This window comes from Pongo abelii, chromosome 10 (genome assembly GCF_028885655.2).
Source record: "Pongo abelii isolate AG06213 chromosome 10, NHGRI_mPonAbe1-v2.0_pri, whole genome shotgun sequence".
Lineage (NCBI taxonomy): Eukaryota > Metazoa > Chordata > Mammalia > Primates > Hominidae > Pongo > Pongo abelii.
In genome coordinates, this window is record NC_071995.2 from 54,506,683 (window position 1) to 54,523,573 (window position 16,891).

General features: G+C 48.5%; 2 protein-coding genes across 26 annotated transcripts in view; one reads left to right on the forward strand and one right to left on the reverse strand.

Annotated features, from left to right (window-relative positions):
* RBMS2 (RNA binding motif single stranded interacting protein 2) overlaps window positions 1-16,891 on the forward strand; it is a 95,068-nt gene that overhangs the window by 76,188 nt on the left and 1,989 nt on the right. The window lies entirely within an intron of this gene.
* Window positions 288-16,891, reverse strand: part of BAZ2A (bromodomain adjacent to zinc finger domain 2A) — a 40,640-nt gene continuing 24,036 nt past the window's right edge. For 17 of the 25 annotated variants that reach the window (XM_054528097.1, XM_054528091.1, XM_054528092.1 and 14 more), the window contains 24 exons: window positions 16,069-16,542; window positions 15,869-15,929; window positions 14,742-14,850; window positions 14,445-14,546; window positions 14,067-14,277; window positions 10,947-11,047; window positions 10,560-10,625; window positions 10,143-10,376; window positions 9,379-9,633; window positions 8,888-9,102; window positions 8,519-8,593; window positions 7,805-7,985; window positions 7,644-7,703; window positions 6,999-7,143; window positions 5,820-6,478; window positions 5,454-5,676; window positions 5,217-5,372; window positions 4,955-5,106; window positions 4,474-4,763; window positions 4,236-4,389; window positions 3,975-4,121; window positions 3,402-3,631; window positions 3,141-3,284; window positions 288-3,055 (listed from right to left, as the gene is read on the reverse strand). In XM_054528097.1, the coding sequence (XP_054384072.1) occupies window positions 2,890-3,055; window positions 3,141-3,284; window positions 3,402-3,631; window positions 3,975-4,121; window positions 4,236-4,389; window positions 4,474-4,763; window positions 4,955-5,106; window positions 5,217-5,372; window positions 5,454-5,676; window positions 5,820-6,478; window positions 6,999-7,143; window positions 7,644-7,703; window positions 7,805-7,985; window positions 8,519-8,593; window positions 8,888-9,102; window positions 9,379-9,633; window positions 10,143-10,376; window positions 10,560-10,625; window positions 10,947-11,047; window positions 14,067-14,277; window positions 14,445-14,546; window positions 14,742-14,850; window positions 15,869-15,929; window positions 16,069-16,542 (4,610 nt within the window). In that variant the 3' untranslated portion in view covers window positions 288-2,889. The remainder of the gene's footprint in view (window positions 3,056-3,140; window positions 3,285-3,401; window positions 3,632-3,974; window positions 4,122-4,235; window positions 4,390-4,473; window positions 4,764-4,954; window positions 5,107-5,216; window positions 5,373-5,453; window positions 5,677-5,819; window positions 6,479-6,998; window positions 7,144-7,643; window positions 7,704-7,804; window positions 7,986-8,518; window positions 8,594-8,887; window positions 9,103-9,378; window positions 9,634-10,142; window positions 10,377-10,559; window positions 10,626-10,946; window positions 11,048-14,066; window positions 14,278-14,444; window positions 14,547-14,741; window positions 14,851-15,868; window positions 15,930-16,068; window positions 16,543-16,891) is intronic. The other 8 variants (XM_063711837.1, XM_063711841.1, XM_063711839.1 and 5 more) reach the window with 3 other exon arrangements.

Below are 16,891 nucleotides of genomic sequence, written 5' to 3' on the forward strand. Positions count from 1 at the left end.
GTGGCAGCTTAGGAAGCTGGGGCCGCATCTCACAAGGCAGGACCTGGATGCACTGAATCCCACTTTGCTCCAGCAACTCAGCCAGACATTTAGACAGGAGCACTAATGACCCTTTCCATCCACATGGAGGGTGTGGAACAGGAGTCCGGCTTTTAGTACTGTTTGCACAGAAAAGGCGAACATGTTGTTCCCCTGCCTGTGGTCTCTTAAGCCAGTCACACCCATTCCAACGCCGTCTCCCCCTCAGGTGTGTAGAAGGGAAGATGAATACACAGAGTCTTTTGAATCTCTATCAAATGTGGTTTTTTTATTCAACTGACAAGCACTTTTCTACAGCTGCACTTGTGGAACATCACATGGCAAAAACAGGAGTTTTTTCGCTAGACTTTTTTTTTCTTTTTAACCTTATTAAAAATGAGATTGGTCCTAAAAATATAGAAAGAAATAAATTTAAATTCACAAAAAACTGTACATTATCAAAAAGTCACTAAAACACCACATTTGGTTATATAAAAAGTCCCTTTTGCTGTAAAAGGAACACAGAAACTTGTTGGTGTTGATGGTGTGGTTTCTTCCTGTCAACCAGACTGATGGGAGGGAAGCAAAAGGGCAGGGGGTGGGTTGTCTTTTTATTTTAAACCTGCTTTCCCTACCAAATACTCTTGTCATGAAGAGAAAATCCACCTAGCTCAAGGGGGCAGTGAAGATGAGGAAAGAAAAGCAAGAAATGGCCCCTTTGATCATGCCTATCCCTACCACCCCCAACCCCGCTCCAGCCCCCACTTCTTCAAACTGAGGCTAGGACCCCACCCCGCCATATGAGTGCCTGGTCCCTAGGGAAAGAGATGGAGCTGGGAGAGGAACACAAAGCAGGAACCATGGAGATTTCACTCCCCCATCTACCTCACCTCCAACAATGAAATTAATCTAGCACATCTTATACCAGGGGAAAATTGCCAGGGGGAAAAAGCAGAGCCCCCAACTCTAACAGTTTCAACTGTCTAACACAAAGTTTGTTACAGCGCAGTTATTTAGATAAAATATAAATATTTATGCATAATATAAAGTCAATTCAAATATTCTTCAATCCACCTCTTAAAAGCAAAAAAAAAAAAAAAACTCAAATAAAATTAAAAGTTTTGAGGTTTATCTGACAGAAAAGGCGACTTTAGAAATAGGCTATGGGGGAGAAGGGGCATAAAGGAATAAAGGGGCTGCCCCAGGACCTACACTGCCCCTACCCCCCCCCTTCAGTGGCTCTTCAGTGCTGCCAGAATACAAGGAATGCTCCACCTCACCTGGCACCCCCACCCCCAACGGAACATTTCTTGGATGCCTCAGCTCTCTGCTTGGGCCAGCCAGCAGCCACCTCCCCAGTGCAAGTACCCGTAATCTCTGAAGGGAGGGGCTCTGCTGAGCAGGAAAAGCAGGGGGCCAAGCGCCCATGGCTATAGCTGGGAGTCAGCAGCTTTCCTCTCATGTTGGGGGCTTAACTTGGACATAGTCACATGTAGGGCAGTGATGGACCCAGAACCCCTCCTCCCTACTCTCCTGTGCTCCAGGGTCTCTGCTGCTGGGGAAGGGGTCCTGGGGTATGAAGTAAATGAAGAAAAGCACAACTAAATAGGATTAGGAAATGATCCAGTTCTACCACTCTCCAGTAGAAGCTTAAGATTCAAAGCTACCAAGAGGAGAGGGAGTTCCTGCTGAAAGATTGCACAGTCTGAAGAGGCTGGAACAAAAATGACCAGGAGAGAGACACAGCCTTGTCTCCAGAGAAATTGTTCCTGTGGTTTCCCAAAGACAAAAAAGTGATGGTTTTAAACAATGGGAAAAATGGGAATGAAAACAGATACTTGGGGAAACTGAATGGATCCTATCAAACAATACAGGGTCACAAGCACAGCATCTTCTCTCACACACACACACTCACACACAGCGCGCTCTCTCTGAGGCCGGCCCCATTGCTACCTGGCCTCCATCTTGGGGTGCACCCAAACTCAGCAGTAGTTGTCCCTGAGGAGTTCCCAAGAGGGTTTGGGAAGGAGGTGGGGAAGGAGGCTGGAAGGCCCAGGAAGCCTCCCTGCCCTCTCCCCAGCTACTGAGTTTCAGAAAAGGCTGGAAACTCAGCATGTGAGGAGCATCCAACATCATACAGGGGATAGCTATCGGCAGGAAGATGGGGACAGAAGACGGGGACCTCTGAACGTTTTTTTTTCCTTTGAAGGGAAAAGATTTGGGAGAAGAGAAAAGGAGGGAGGAACCCGTACACAATAGTTTTACATTACTGGATGAGAGAAAATCTGAAAACTGGGGGGTGGGAGGTGGGAAAAGAAAAACAAGACAGCGAGAAGCAGGGAAGGGACTGAACATGGAAGCAGCATGTCCAGGGCCCGGTGTCCGGCGCGACACACTTGGGAGTTAAGTCCACTTTACTGGCCGTCACTGCGGGTCCGCACACAGTACAGAGTGTTTCTTGGTTTCACACATTCACTAGAACTATTGCTATTGTTAAATAACCCCAGAATGCTGGGGCACGTACAGGGGAGGAGAGGAAGCAGGGAGGAGGAAGTAGGGACTTCTTTCCCCCTCCCCATTTTTAATTAGCAAATAAAACAGAAAAGAAAAATTATTTTTTTTCTTTCTTTTTTTGGCTTTTAGTCCAGAAGGACCTCATCTCTGCACCTCTTACTTGAGGAGCAAGAGGAGGAAAGGGAGAAAGGGATATAGGAATAAGAGGATGTGGGGCGCTGCCAAGGGCAGGGTCAAAAATCAGGGTTGTATCTGACTTGAGTCTGGACCCAGGGCAGCATCAGCAGGTGAAAATGGCAGGTTTTTGTTTGGAAGGTGGGGGGAGATGCCACAAGGTGACTCCCCACCTCCCTTGCCTCACAGATTGGCCTGTTTTCCCTGATAAAACTCCTCCCAGCGGCTCTCGAAGAAGCGACGCATGATGTGCCCAGCCTTGCCTACTTCCGAGTCATCCTCGTTGAAAGTCTGGCAGTTGTCAAATACCAGGAGGGCATCAGCCGCAAACTCCTCTGAGCTGGTGTACCTGGACAGGGCAGGGGCAAAGCTGTGAGCTGGATAGGAGTTGCAGCAGTAGCAAAGACCAGGGGGGTTCACCCACATCTACTTACCCTCCCCTGAGCAGCCGCTCCCGCATGGTGGAAAAATCCATAGGATTTTTGATGATGCGCCGGTACCCACTCACCAAACGTGGGTTCACAGGCTCTAGGAAAGGCCAGGCTGCATCATGGGACTCCATCTCCATCAGGATAATCCTATCATTACAGGGACAATGATGGCTCCATCTCAGGAAGCAAATATACCGACCCCTCCCAGCCCTTTCCTCTGGCAGAGGTAGAGCCAACTGTCCCCAAAGGATTCACTCAACTCACTCGCAAAATGTGAGATCACTGTGGTGGTTCCGCATTGAGAGTCGCCGCCGCTTGGAGGGGGACAGCCCTTCTTCCGAGTACCGAGGCCCTGCTGCTGGGCTTTCTCGGCCCCTCAACAGTACCCGGCGTCGGCGGCCATCACCCTCTGAGAAGTTCAGCGAATAACCACTTTTCCGCTTCTGGCCACGCTTTGGGAAACCAGGCTTCTGAGTGAATTCTCCCTCCACCTGCTTAGTATAGGAAACAGGTGAGATTAGCAACAGTTGGAGATGCACTGCTTGCCCTACTACAATCTCTGCCTAAATATGATTTAAGGCTTCAAAATACTATCATGCATAAGCCGGCATTGGTTTATTCACATAACCCAATGAAGTAGGTAAAAGGGAAGGTATAGTTATTCTCATTTTATAGAGAAAGCAATTAAAGCTATAGAATTTAAGTGACTTGCCCAAAAAAGGACTTAGAACCCAGGTCCCCTAATACCCAGTCTGGGACTCTTTCCAAGGAGAGGAAAGATTGAGAATAATCTCTGATTTCTGTTTGAGTGTGGGAAAGAAAGAGCAGAAACCTTACCTGAGCCAAACAGACAGTACAGAACCAATCTCCTTCTGGGACAGCCTCCATCTTGGGACGATGGCAGTAAATGTGGCAGCCACGGTCACACCCATCACAAAGCAGAAGAAACTCATCATTGTCACCCTTCCGGCAGACTAGACATGTCTGGACCAAGGTTGTGAGGAGGCAGAATGAGCTCTCCAGCCTCTACCTGCCAGTGACCCCACCCGCCCCTGCTGGCTGGCCCCTCAGCCTTTACAGGCTCTCTCAGCCTCTTACCACTTTGTTAACAGACTTCTCCCAGGCAATGGACCTCTCCAGCTGGCCCAGGCACAAGCACACCTGGGCTGCGCTCCGGCACCGCTCGAGGGTCTGGCGCCAGACACGAATGCGAGGGGTGATCTCATATGATCTGGAGGGAGAAAGTGGTGATCTTTGGATGAGAAGCAGGATCCACTAAAGAGGGAACTTATCCCTTTCTCTCCAAGACCAAGAATGGAGGGTGGGAGTCACTCACATCTCTGTAGTGGTGCCCTCAGGGGCACCATTAGGCGTGCTAAGCAGGGCCTTCTCCAGCACAACCTCATGAGTTGGCCAGAGGGGCTCCCGCAGGTACCGCCGTTCTACATTCTGTTCCAGGGCAGCCAGCCGCATCACAGCCAGGTCCAAAGGGTTGGTAGTTTTACGCTGAGGTGCCAGTCCTTCCCTGCCCCGACCTCGCCAGGTGATATCCTCCTGGGAGTCGGAGAGGTGCTCACAGTAGGCCAAGTCTTCACGGGTAGAGTCTGGGCTAGGACATGTCCAGCCCTTCAGTTAAGAGAGAGGAATAAAACTCACTGTAAAAGGAGGAAAATTTGGCATAGAAAACAAAACAAAACAAAACAAGACCCACTTAAGGTAGGTCACCTGTGAAGTAGGGACCCAGGGTTTTTTCTAACAGGGCATAAGGGACTAATGCTTTTCCCCAAACTTCCTACACAGTGCCAATCCCAGCATACCCGAATCTGCAGATCAGACATGATAACCCGCTGCTCCAGCTCCTCTACCCATTGAAGCACTGCTAGGTCTGTCTCGTATGTCTTCTCTTTGGGGGACCAGCTCATAATCCCTTCTTGAAAGGCAGGTAGTTGCCTGGGCTCAAAGATGGGGTCTGAGAAGAGAGGTGGCAGAGGGAGAGGCCCATCAGGCTGTTGTCCCTAGCAGCAGCTCAATGCTTACCCTGGGCTCTTCAGCTCAAGCTGGGTGTAGGAATGTATTTACCAGCTGAGGGCCGCAGGCAGACTTCCTGCAAGAAGTCCCTGTGCTTGTTAAGGTGTTTGTGAAGTGCCTTCTCCCGGATACCTCGGGGATGTAGGGCCTTGAGCATGGCATCCAACGTCTCAGGATCTCGTATCCACCACCAGCCTGAGCACATCTCTGTGAGCAGATGAGATATATGTGGGGTGCCAGCTGTGAAGCACTGCCCACACCGGATGCCCTCACTCCAAGATCACTCACCAGGTGGGACAGGCTGGGCTGTCAGCTGGGTTAGGTAACGCTGTTCCATCTGTTTGAAGAACTTACTGGGAGGTCTCCCTCTCCGTTTGGGCTGTCCCAGCCCTGTGGGACTCTGTGGCATTTCTCCAGGGTCTCCTGCTCGCCTCTTAGGGGCCAACCCAGCCAAGGGCGTGGAAGAGAACTGCACTGGAGAACAAGGGTTGGCAGCACTGGGTCTATTCATCTGTGAATAAAATGAGACATAAGGAAATGAGGATGTTTTCATGTTTATAGGTTCCCTCAACTTCAGGCAGCAGCTCCACACCCAGGCAATGGTGCCTGTGGCAAGATGAAATCAAGTGCATACTACTAATTCTGGCTACTTACTGGCTTGGAGGAGGCAAGCTGCTGAGGGGAGGGAGTGGGTTGGTCCTCAGAAACTGCAGGGGGCGGTGTAGGGGCAGCATTGCAGGGCATCTGGGCTGAGATGTTAAACCAGAGTGCTTGAGGATCAGGGCTGGATTCTGCCTCATCAGGCTCTGGCTCCTCCGGGGGCTGTGATGGAGCTGGGTCTAGTTTTCCCGGACTGCTATCAGGCGTGAGGACTGAGCTGCTCAACAGGGAGCTATGGCTCTGAGTCTGGCTCAGCCAAGACAGGAAGGCTGACTGGCTGAGGTCATGCTGGCTCTGACCCAGTGACAAAGGGGAGCCTTCTTGCTCCAGGAACCCCTTATGGGACTGAGGATGGGACTGAAGCTGAAGCTGAAGCTGAGGCTGGGGCTGGGCAGGAGCATGAAGCTGAGCCTCAGGCTGAAGCTGGGCCTGGGGCTGTTCTGAATCCTGACCCCTGACAGGGGACTTAAGATGCCTAGGTTGCATAGACCCAGGCTTAGTTTTTCGAGGTCGGCCTCGGGCCCGGGCTGGAGAACTGGCAGTGGGGTTGGAGCCAGCTAACTCCATCTTCATAGAGAAGAGGGCAGGGTTGAGTGACACATGGGCTGCCACTTTTAAGGAGTCAGTTTCCTTCTTTATCACATCCTCAGGAACTGTAAAGAGAAGTAAAGAGTTAAGCCATATGCTGACATACAAGGGAAAGGTAAGAGGGTGTATAAACTTAGGACCTATACTTTCTTTTTCTCTTGGACTTAGTCCCCCTTTTTTGAGATTCCACTGGGAAGAGCTTATATGCCAATGAACACAGTATCTGGGGAAGAAACACTATTCTCCCAAGTAATCAGCAGCAGCAGCACAATCATAAGCTAACATTTATTACGAACCAACTATAGGTTAAGTATTATTCTAAGAGACTTAACTCATTTTAATTCTCTCAGTAGCCTTATGAAGTACATATACTATTATTATCTCAACTTCACAAATGAAGAAACAGAATCATACAGCTGGAAATGGCAGAGGAGGTGGGTAGACAGCTTTACTCTAAAATCTGTGCTCTTAACCATTACACTATATTATCAGAAAATGAAAGAAGCCCAAGACTACTAAGGAAAAGGAATTATTTCATTCTTGTTTGATAGGACTCAGAATCCACACTCCCACAGACACACCTACCTAAGTTCCCCTCTGTTCCTTCTACAAAGATACCAGCCAAATACGGCAATACCCAGTAGCGACGTCTGTAGCGGTCCTGACCCAGGGAGACCGCCCGAAGCATCTGGGATGATTGAAGCAGCTTTTTGCGAAAGAAAAGCTGACGCTGGGTAGACAATGAAAATGAAGATGAATAAACACATTTCCAGAGTGACAGTGGTGAATTCATCCAGTATATCAGAGAAAGGCAATGGCTCTCAGCCCCTCTATAAAAGTGATGCCATCTGGGCCTAATTCAGAAGGTGATTAAGGTTGGGAGCGGTGGCTCACGCCTGTGATCCCAGCACTTTGGGAGGCCAAGGCAGGTGGATTGCTAGAGCCCAGGAGTTCAGACCAGCCTAGGTAACATATGGAAACTGTCTCTATAAAAACACAAAAATTAGCCAGGCATGATGGCCCCTGCCTGTAGTCCCAGCTACTTCGGAGGATCACCTAAGCCCAGGAGGTTGAGGCTACAGTGAGCCATGATCGTGCCACTGCACTCCAGCCTGGGTAACAGAAACCCCAACTCAAAAGAATAAAAATTAAAATTCAGTTTAAAAAATAAGCTGATCAATTCTTGCCCAGCCCATATCTCCAACTCTTGGGAGGTTAGAAGCACAATACCTTACTGAGTTTTTCTATCTGGCGCTCTAGCTCTGGGATGCTAGATGCTGTGGCATCAACCTGGGGAGAAACACGTGGGCATTAACAAAAAGGAGGTTATCAGATTCAAGAAAGAGGAATCTATTTTCTAACTCCCACTTTCCTTGATCTTGGGCCAGTACCTCTCCATCTCTTCGATTCCTGCGGCCATGGACAGCTGCTATAGACTCCTCTTCTTCCTCTTCTTCCATGCCACTGGTCTCCTCCATGATCCGAGAACTGCGCCTCCGTCCCAGGCATTCCTCTGGCCCTTCCATCTCTACTTCAGACCGCCCAGTTCGCTTGGCCAGAACAGTTTTCAGCCTTGAAATAGATGGAGAAAGATTAAGGGAAGGCCAAGCGTGGTGGCTCACACCTGTAATTCCAGCACTTTGGGAGGCCAAGGCAGGCGGATCACCTGAGGTCAGGAGTTTGAGACTGACCAAACCTGGCCAACATGGTGAAACCCTGTCTCTACTAAAAATACAAAAATCAGCCAGGTGTGGTGGCATGGGCATGTAATCCCAGCTACTTGGGAGGCTGAGGCAGGAGAATCGCTTGAACCTGTGAGGCGGAGGTTGCAGTGAGCCAAGATTGCACTATTGCATTCCAGCCTAGGTGACAGAGGAAGACTCCATCTCAAAAAAAAAAAAAAAAAAAAAAATTTAAGGGAAACTGGTGAGGAACATGGTAGTGCCACAAAAGAAATACCTTGACTCTAAACCATCCTGGGCCCTGGTAAGGTCCCAAACCCAGGGAAGGGGCTAAAGCATCGCATTTCAGGCCAAAACCCTGGCTATGCTTCACCCGCCCCACTTCTCTCCTCTCTGGGGCTCTACCCTCTGTCTGGTCCCTACCTCCGGAGCCGGCCTTCAACAATCCACTTGTTTTTCCTGTAGCTGGACATACTCTCCAGAGTCTTGTCAATCTCACTGCAGGGGAATAGGGAATAGGATGAAGTGGCAGCACAAAAAAAGGGAAAGGAGGCTCAAAGGTAAAGGGGCTGCAGCTGAAAAAGGAGTTCCAGCCTAGAACCCAGATTGGATGAATGGCAGAGGAAGGCTTAGGCTCTCCCAGGGAGGGCACTGCAATTCAGTCCCAAGTCATTCCAGCATCTTCAGAACATGGCAGTGAACACATTTCTGAAGACTTCTGGAAGGCTAGAAGTCCTCCACCCCATTCTGATGTAAGGGATACAATGACCATCCCCACTCCCAGCCTCTCACTTGATGATGAGGGTGGAGCCATTGAGCTCATGCACAAGGAAGGCCAGGACAGCAGCCTTCTGCTGGGGTGGCTGGGCCTGAAAAGGCTGGGTGCGCAGGCGGTCACAGAGGGCTGGCTCTACTCCGTATGCCATAAGGAAGCAGCGCAGGATCTCCGACACATTGTCTCTTGTCAGTGGGATCTCAGACACCTTCTCCCCCAAGATCTTTAGGGACTGTGTGGAGGAGAGCATAATGGGGGTGAGCAGGGAAAGACGAACAACCAAGTTGGGTGAATGTGCAAGAGGAAAATACATCAGAAGAGAACTATGGGGGTTAAGACAGAATACGAAAGAAGACCACAAGAGAAAAGGAACAAAATAAAGAAAAATAAAATAAGGAGAGAAGAGTCAGGAAGAAAAAGAAATGGAAAAATATAAGGAAAAGAGAAACACTAAGTAGTTACATCTCCTTTACTTGTCCTGGTTACTTTGGGAGGGACTTGCACTCACCTGACAGTAGGAGGGCAAGCCAGGATCATGGAGTGCAGCCTTCAGCAGCCTCACCAGCAGGTCTTGCACCTCACCCAAGCTGTCACCTTGACACAGGAGTCCCTCCTGCAGGACCCCCAGGCTAGGCACATCTTTGGCAGGATCAAAGCCCAGCACCTTGCCAAAGCTATGCAGGAACTCCACAATGGTCAAGCAGTCTGAGAAGGCTCCACTGGGCAATGTCAGACCAGGGACTCGTGAGAAGTCAGGCAGGGGCTAGAGAGAGAAAAGTGAGTACGGAGTTCTGTTAAACATAACAGAAGGTGACAATTTGGATGTCTACAAGAGGTTCTCCCTTTAATCTTTATGTAATTTTATTTTATTTTTTTTTTGAGATAGGGTCTCACTCTGTCACCCAAGCTGGAGTGCAGTGGCATGATCTCTGCTTACTGCAGCCTCGACCTCCTAAGCCCAAGCGATTCTCCCACCTTAGTCTCCCAAACAGCTGGGACTACAGGTACATGCCACCACATCCAGCTAATTTTCGTATTTTTTGTAGAGATGAGGTCTCGCCATGTTGCCCAGGCTGGTCTTGAACTGCTGGGCTCAAGCAATCTGCCTGCCTCGGCCTCCTAAAGTGCTGGGATTACAGGTGTGAGCCATGGCACCCGGCCTTCCTTTAATCTTTAATGGAAATGTCTCTCCCATTGCAGAAGTCCGTTTTTTTTTTTTTTAAAGGAAAGTCTTCCCAACTGACCCAGGAACTGTTACTCTCTCCTCACTACCTGGTGGTCAGTCAGACACATATCCTCTGTCGGCTTCTTCATTTCCTCCAAGATCATCTGTTGCCTCTGCCGTTCCTCCAAGCGCCTCTGTGTGACCAGGGTCTTATCTGCTTTACAGGCTGGCTTGGCTTTGGTCACCTCCTCCTTTTCCTTCATTTTTACCTTTTCCTTCTTTTCCCTCTTGACTTTTTCCTTCAGTTTTTCCTGCTTTGTCTTTCCCTTTTCTTTCTCAGCCTACCCAAGGAAGAGAGGAACCAAGAGTGCCATAAAGATATCAGTTACTATCCTTCCCTGGTCCCAGTCCTCCCAACCTCACAGCCTAGAAATCTCATTATAAAACAAGACTGACGTACATGTCTTGCAAAATCAGTTTAGTGGCTTCGAAATTATACTTGGCAAGTTTGTACATGCACCTACCTTGGATTTCTTCTTAGCTTCCTTCTGCTTTAAGCTCTTGGTCTCTTGTTTCCGCTTATTTCTGGCCTGTAAACCATAAGGGAAGTCATTTCTCCTCAAACTCTGAAAGCATCTCTGCTTGGGCTAGGATTCAAAAACAGACAAGGGTGCTGGGGAGGAGAGGTGAGAGATGGAATGAGGGGTTGGCAATGGATTAATTCTCTCACCCTAGAGATGCCCACGTTATTTTTGAACAAGCCCAATTCTCTAAATCAAGCGCCAAGAAATTTCAGGGTAATGAAGATATGCTGCTACACAGGGAGTGACGGATGTGGGAAATGAAAATAAAAGATGAAGTAGGTTGTAGGAAAAATTAACCTACTGTTTCATCTCTCTGATGTCCCTCACCTGCCCTTGGATAGTAGTCTGACACTCTCCTCGTTGAACCTTCTGCCTCATCTTCTTCTTGCTTTTAGCAATCTTTGCTTTATCCTCCTCATTCAATGTTTCTGTGAGAGCAGAAAGAAAAATGAAACAAGTGAGGCAGGAAGGCAGTTCTCTAGCATCCAGGGCAACACATGCCCGTCTCAAAGCTGGCCTCCCAAGCAGCTCCCTGAAGAATCTAGAGTAGTTTTTTTTTTTTTTAAGTATACATAATAAAACATTGGGGGAAAAAATGTAGGAGAGGCACCTGCTGTGGGGGTGGCACAAAGAACTCAAATGACATCTCCTGCCCAGAAGCACCAGCCCCTGGCTCCAATCAGACTGCTTTAGAAGGTGTCCTGCTGACAGAAAAGAGGCCACAATGGCAGAGTAGCCTTGGAGCCAATCTCTCTCCCCGGATACCTGACAAGAGCAAAAACCCATGGACTGATTTTAGAGCAGAAAGCAGAGAAAGGATACAGCAAGCCAAACTGCCAGGGAAAGAGGGTAGTAGTTAGAAGCACTGATTAGCTAACGATGTGCCAGAAAAAAGGCCCACACAGTGGACACCTCAAAAGAATCACTGACATAGTTATTGATCATGCTCAGCTCCGTGTCTTGCCTCACTAAAAGTTCTGAATTTCTTCCTTTCGGGAAGACTTGTGGAAGTATAATTCTGCAAACAAGAGTATTTCATAATTCATGTTTCTGACATGACTATATATACATATATATATTTTTTTGACACGGAGTCTCACTCTGTCGCCCAGGCTGGACTGCAATGGCACAATCTCAGCTCACTGAAACCTCCACCTCCCAGGTTCAAGCGATTCTCCTGCCTCAGCCTCCCGAGTAGCTGGGACTACAGGTGCGTGCCACCACGCCCGGTTAATTTTTAGTATTTTTAGTACAAGCGGAGTTTCACCGTTTTAGCCAGGACGGTCTTGATCACCTGACCTCATGATCTGCTGGTCTCAGCCTCCCAAAGAGCTGGGATTACAGCCATGAGCCACCGTGCCCGGCCCTGACATGACAATATTTATTATTTTGTTTCTGGTATAGAAACGCCACCACATGTCTACGTGACAACCTTCTAAGACACATATTATGGGCAGATGAACTACCTAAGGCTTTGATTAAAATATGAGACTTGGCCAGATGCAGTGGCTCACACCTGTAATCCCAGCACTTTGGGACGCTGAAGCGGGCAGATCACCTGAGGTCAGGAGTTCGAGACCAGCCTGACCAACATGGAGAAACCCCATCTCTTCTAAAAATACAAAATTAGCTGGGTGTGGTGGCATATGCCTGTAATCCCAGCTACTTTGGAGGCTGAGGCAGGAGAATCACTTAAACCTGGGAGGTTGCAGTGAGCTGAGATCGTGCCATTGCACTCCAGCCTGGGCAACAAGAGCAAAACTCCATCTCAAACAAACAAACAAACAAACAAAAAAAGGCCAGGCGTGGTGGCATACGCCTGTAATCCCAGCACTTTCAGAGACCGAGGTGGGCGGATCACGAGGTCAGGAGATCGAGACCATCCTGGCTAACACGGTGAAACCCCGTCTCTACTAAAAACACAAAAAATTAGCCAGGCATGGTGGCGTGCACCTGTAGTCCCAGCTACTTGGGAGGCTGAGGCAGCAGAATGGGGTGAATCCGGGAGGTGGAGCTTGCAGTGAGACGAGATCGCGCCACTGCACTCCAGCCTGGGCGACAGAGTAAGACTGTCTCAAAAAAAAAAAAAAAAAAAAAAAAATGAGACTTCTTCTAGGTCATTTGGTTGAAACATGACACAGCTAGATGTCTGAGTGAAAATCAAAAGACTAAGTTTTTTCACATTCTTCACACTACACCAGGGTAAACGCACTATTTACTGAAAAATGTAGGTATTTCTCACCCGTCCATCCACTAAAACAGTGCCTATTATTATTATTATTATTATTATCATTTTGAGATGGAGTTTCACTCTTGCTGCCCAGACTGGAGTGCAATGGTGTGATCTCAGCTCACCGCAACCTCTGCTTCCCGGGTTCAAACCATTCTCCTGCCTCAGCCTCCCGAGTAGCTGGGATTACAGGCATGCGCCACCATGCCTGGCTAATTCTGTATTTACAGTAGAGACAGGGTTTCTTCATGTTGGTCAGGCTGGTCTTGAACTCCCGACCTCAGGTGATCTGCCCTCCTCAGTCTCCCAAAGTGGTGGGATTACAGGCGTGAGCCACCATGCCTGGCCTTTTTTTTTTTTTTTTTTTTTTGAGACAGAATCTAGCTCTATCGTCAAGCTGGAGTGCAGTGGCGCGATCTCAGCTCACTACAACCTCCACCTCCCAGGTTCAAGCTATTCTCCTGCCTCAGCCTCCCAAGTAGCTGGGACTACAGGCATGCACCACCACGCCCAGCTAATTTTTTTTTTTTTTTGTATTTTTAGTAGAGATGGGGTTTCACCATGTTCGCCAGGATGGTCTCAATCTCTTGACCTCACGATCCGCCCGCCTTGGCCTTCCAAAGTGCTGGGATTACAGGTGTGAGACACTGTGCCCGGCCTATTATTTTTTTTAGAAACAGGGTCTTGCTCTGTTGCCCAGGTTGGAATGCAATAACACAACTGAAGTTTACTGCAGCCTCCAAACTCCTGGGCTCAAGTCATCCTCTCCTGCCTGCCTCAGCCTCCTGGGTAACTGGGATTATTAGGCACACACCACTATGCCTGGCTCCCAATTATCTTTCGAATTCAGATATGAATTCTGAACCTCCATGATAGTAGAAATGAGTAAGGTAAGAGGGTACAACTGAACCAGTATATGATAAGGAGCTAAAAGATGGAAAGAAAGGGCAAGAAAGTCCTCTCCTCTGGGCTAAACACACCTGGGGGCAGCCCAAGGTTTCACTGGTAACAGCAACTCAAGAAAGAGCATGGCTGGAAAAGTAGTATTCCCAAGCGCTGGGACTAGGATGCTGGATTCCAAGGAGAAGCTGATTCAGATTCATTCTTCCCAGATAATGTTAGTCACACTCCTGGGAAATCCAGGTATTAGCAATTCATCAACATTTTAGATACCTCATGGAGGGAACAGAATCCCAAAGTAAGAAACACTACTGTACCTTGGGCCTCCAGTTTCTTTAGGGGGCGGTTGTCTGTCTTGTTCAATAGCTCAGTGATTTTGACCTTAGGTGGCCGACCTCGACCCCGTTTCACCTTGGGGACCTCCTTAGTCTTAGCCTTCTCAGTGTTTCGAGGTCGACCCCGTTTGCCAGTAATTGCCTGAATCCTCGACGGGATCTCCTCTGCTGAGAGCTGCACCCACTGCAAGCCCTAAGGTAGCAAGGGAGACTGTTACAGTGGTAAGGAATCAGTGCAGGCCACGAGGCCCTCAGAACTATTCAATGCCCCAGAACCTTCAAACCCCACAAGAGGAAGCTGCAGCTTGTCCACCAACTCTTCCTCAGGGACAAAAGCATATTTAACCCTTGGGTCTGCACCTCTGGCGTGTCTCTTTCTTCAAAGAAATCTCCAACAGGCATACGGGGACTGAAGCTGAAGTGCTCACGGCGGACACTGTGTACCACGTTGCGGCTCAGGTACTAAGAGGAGGAAGTAAAGTAACATTAATAAAGTTGGAATCCTACCATGTCTTTGGCCAGCAAACGCACAAGCAGAACAGGCCCAGAGCAGACAATGCCAGCCTGTTGTCACTGAGCCCAAGAACGGAGTCTTGGGCAGTGGAAAGGAGTCCACTGAGCCCAAGAAAGGAGTCCTTTAAAAAAAAGCTACATTACCTTGATCACTTCTGGAAATTGCTTCATCCTCTTCCCACAGGGGCCATAATACCAGGTCTCCCCCTGCCATCGGTGGCTGCCCTTCTTGATGCGCACCTCTCTCCGCCACCTGCCAGAGAAGCACATGGGCCCTGCCGCCAGGTCACACCCCTACCCACTCCCATGCCACCTAAGAGCGAAGCCCTTTGAGCAGATGGCCCTCCCCACATTTGTATCTCTAGAACTGCATGCAGATGCAAAAGCACCAAGAGAGATAAGCTTGGCTAGAAGGCTGACTTGAGCTCCAGCAAATACATCAAGGCCCTTAGGAGAAAAGCAAAACACCAAACTGCACAAGCTCAGAGAGATCTCCATCCCTCCTTTACAAAATCAGTGAGATAAGCTGCCAGAAACCCCTCCCTGAGCCATTCAGGGCAGTTACTGGATTTCCAGTAAAGAGAATAAAGACCTAAGGGGAATAAAGACAGAAGACAAAGGGCAGGGAGGCAAGCAGAAAAATAAATTTGCTGCTGATTCCATGAAAAGACTCAATATGCCAGGGTTTAGTTAGAGTTAGTTCTAAGACTAACTCTAATCTTTCTCTCAAAATTTTAAGCAGTACTCAGACTTGGTGACCACAAGTAGCCTTGAGGGGCAGGGGTGGGGAAGATCCAGGAAGGCAGTTATTTCCACAAGGCCCTGGTGTCAGCTAGTTTGTTCATTTTGGTCATGTACTGTTCCTGCCCTTACCTCTTCTAAGAGCATTAAAACAACAAAACCACCTCAATTCATTAGTACTAAGTCACTCCTCATTCATTACTATCCCTTCTCCACAGAAATAGGACAAGCCAGCTAGTTTGGATGTGAGCCCTAGGGTTTGGAAAAGATAATAGCTAGAGCTCCTTGGGCAAAATTGAATCACTACAAGATGAAGAAAGAATAGGTGATGGAAGACAGACCTTGAGAGAAGAAGGAAAACCTAGGAATCTCATGCCAAGAAACATTATCACTGCAGATAACTGTCCTGTAATCTACTCTTGTCTGGCCCATTCCTCCCCCACCTCAGAGGAAAAGAGGCATTCCCTCCTTTCTAGAGTTGTGCATTAAACTTGTCAAGGTCAATAAATGCAGCAAACTAGAGCATTTACCCATGTTGGAGGGGAAGACGAACTTCTTCTGGGGTAGCAATACGTCTCCTCATGACATCACCTTGGGAAGAAGGGATACCCAAGTTAAGAGTTCAAGCAAAATATTTAAACAATAGGCCAGCAGGGAAAGGCTAACTGCAACATGGGACAGAAAAGTTTCTTGGAACCAGACAGGGATAGAATAGAATCTGGATACTCACCACTACCAGAAGTAGTGAGTCCTTCTCCAGTGATCTCTTCCAGGTCAGCAGTGGTTTCTAGAAAGCTGCTGACATCCTTATTTGCTGGGGAGGCTGTCGGAAAGGCAGCTGCTGGGGAAGTTACGGGAGAGGCTTTTGGGGATGTCACTGAAGCCGTCAAGGGGATTTCTGACGAGACTGCTGGGAGGACTGCTGAGGAAGCTGGAGAGACCACTGAGAAGACTGCTGCAGAGACAACTGTAGAAGCTGTGGGACAAACTTCTGGAGAGATTTCTGGGGAGGCTGCTGGAGAAACCACTAGGGAGACTGCTGGGGAGGTTGTTGGCGAGACTGCTGGTGAGGTTGCTGGATGTAGCTGAATAGTGGATGACTGATCAGGAGCTGGCTGGGTCAGGGATGGTGGGAAGTCTGAAGATTGAGTTTCCATTTCTTCCTGTTCAGCGTCACTACCATTATTCAGGTCAAAGCTGTTATCTAGAATCCAAAGGGACAGGATAGGCTTTAAAAAAAAAAAAAGGCATCACATAAAACAAGAGAATCTACTCAGTCAAACCTGGACCAAGCTAAACAGGGTTACTTCAAGGGGTCTTCCCTAGGGTTGGAAAAAGGAGTAGCTTTTTCTCCCAACCAGTCATGAAGATTAAAGGGTAAAGTTGCTACAGATGTCATTGTGTGAAGAAATACCTTTTACCTGGTGCCAATAAAGCCTCTAGCCTCCTTCTCCCTACAAATTCCAAGTCTCACAAGTTCTTCAAAGCAGAGGGCACGGGTCAGAGTATAGCAGCCTATGCCTCTTTTAGTTCCACCATACACTATCCCATAG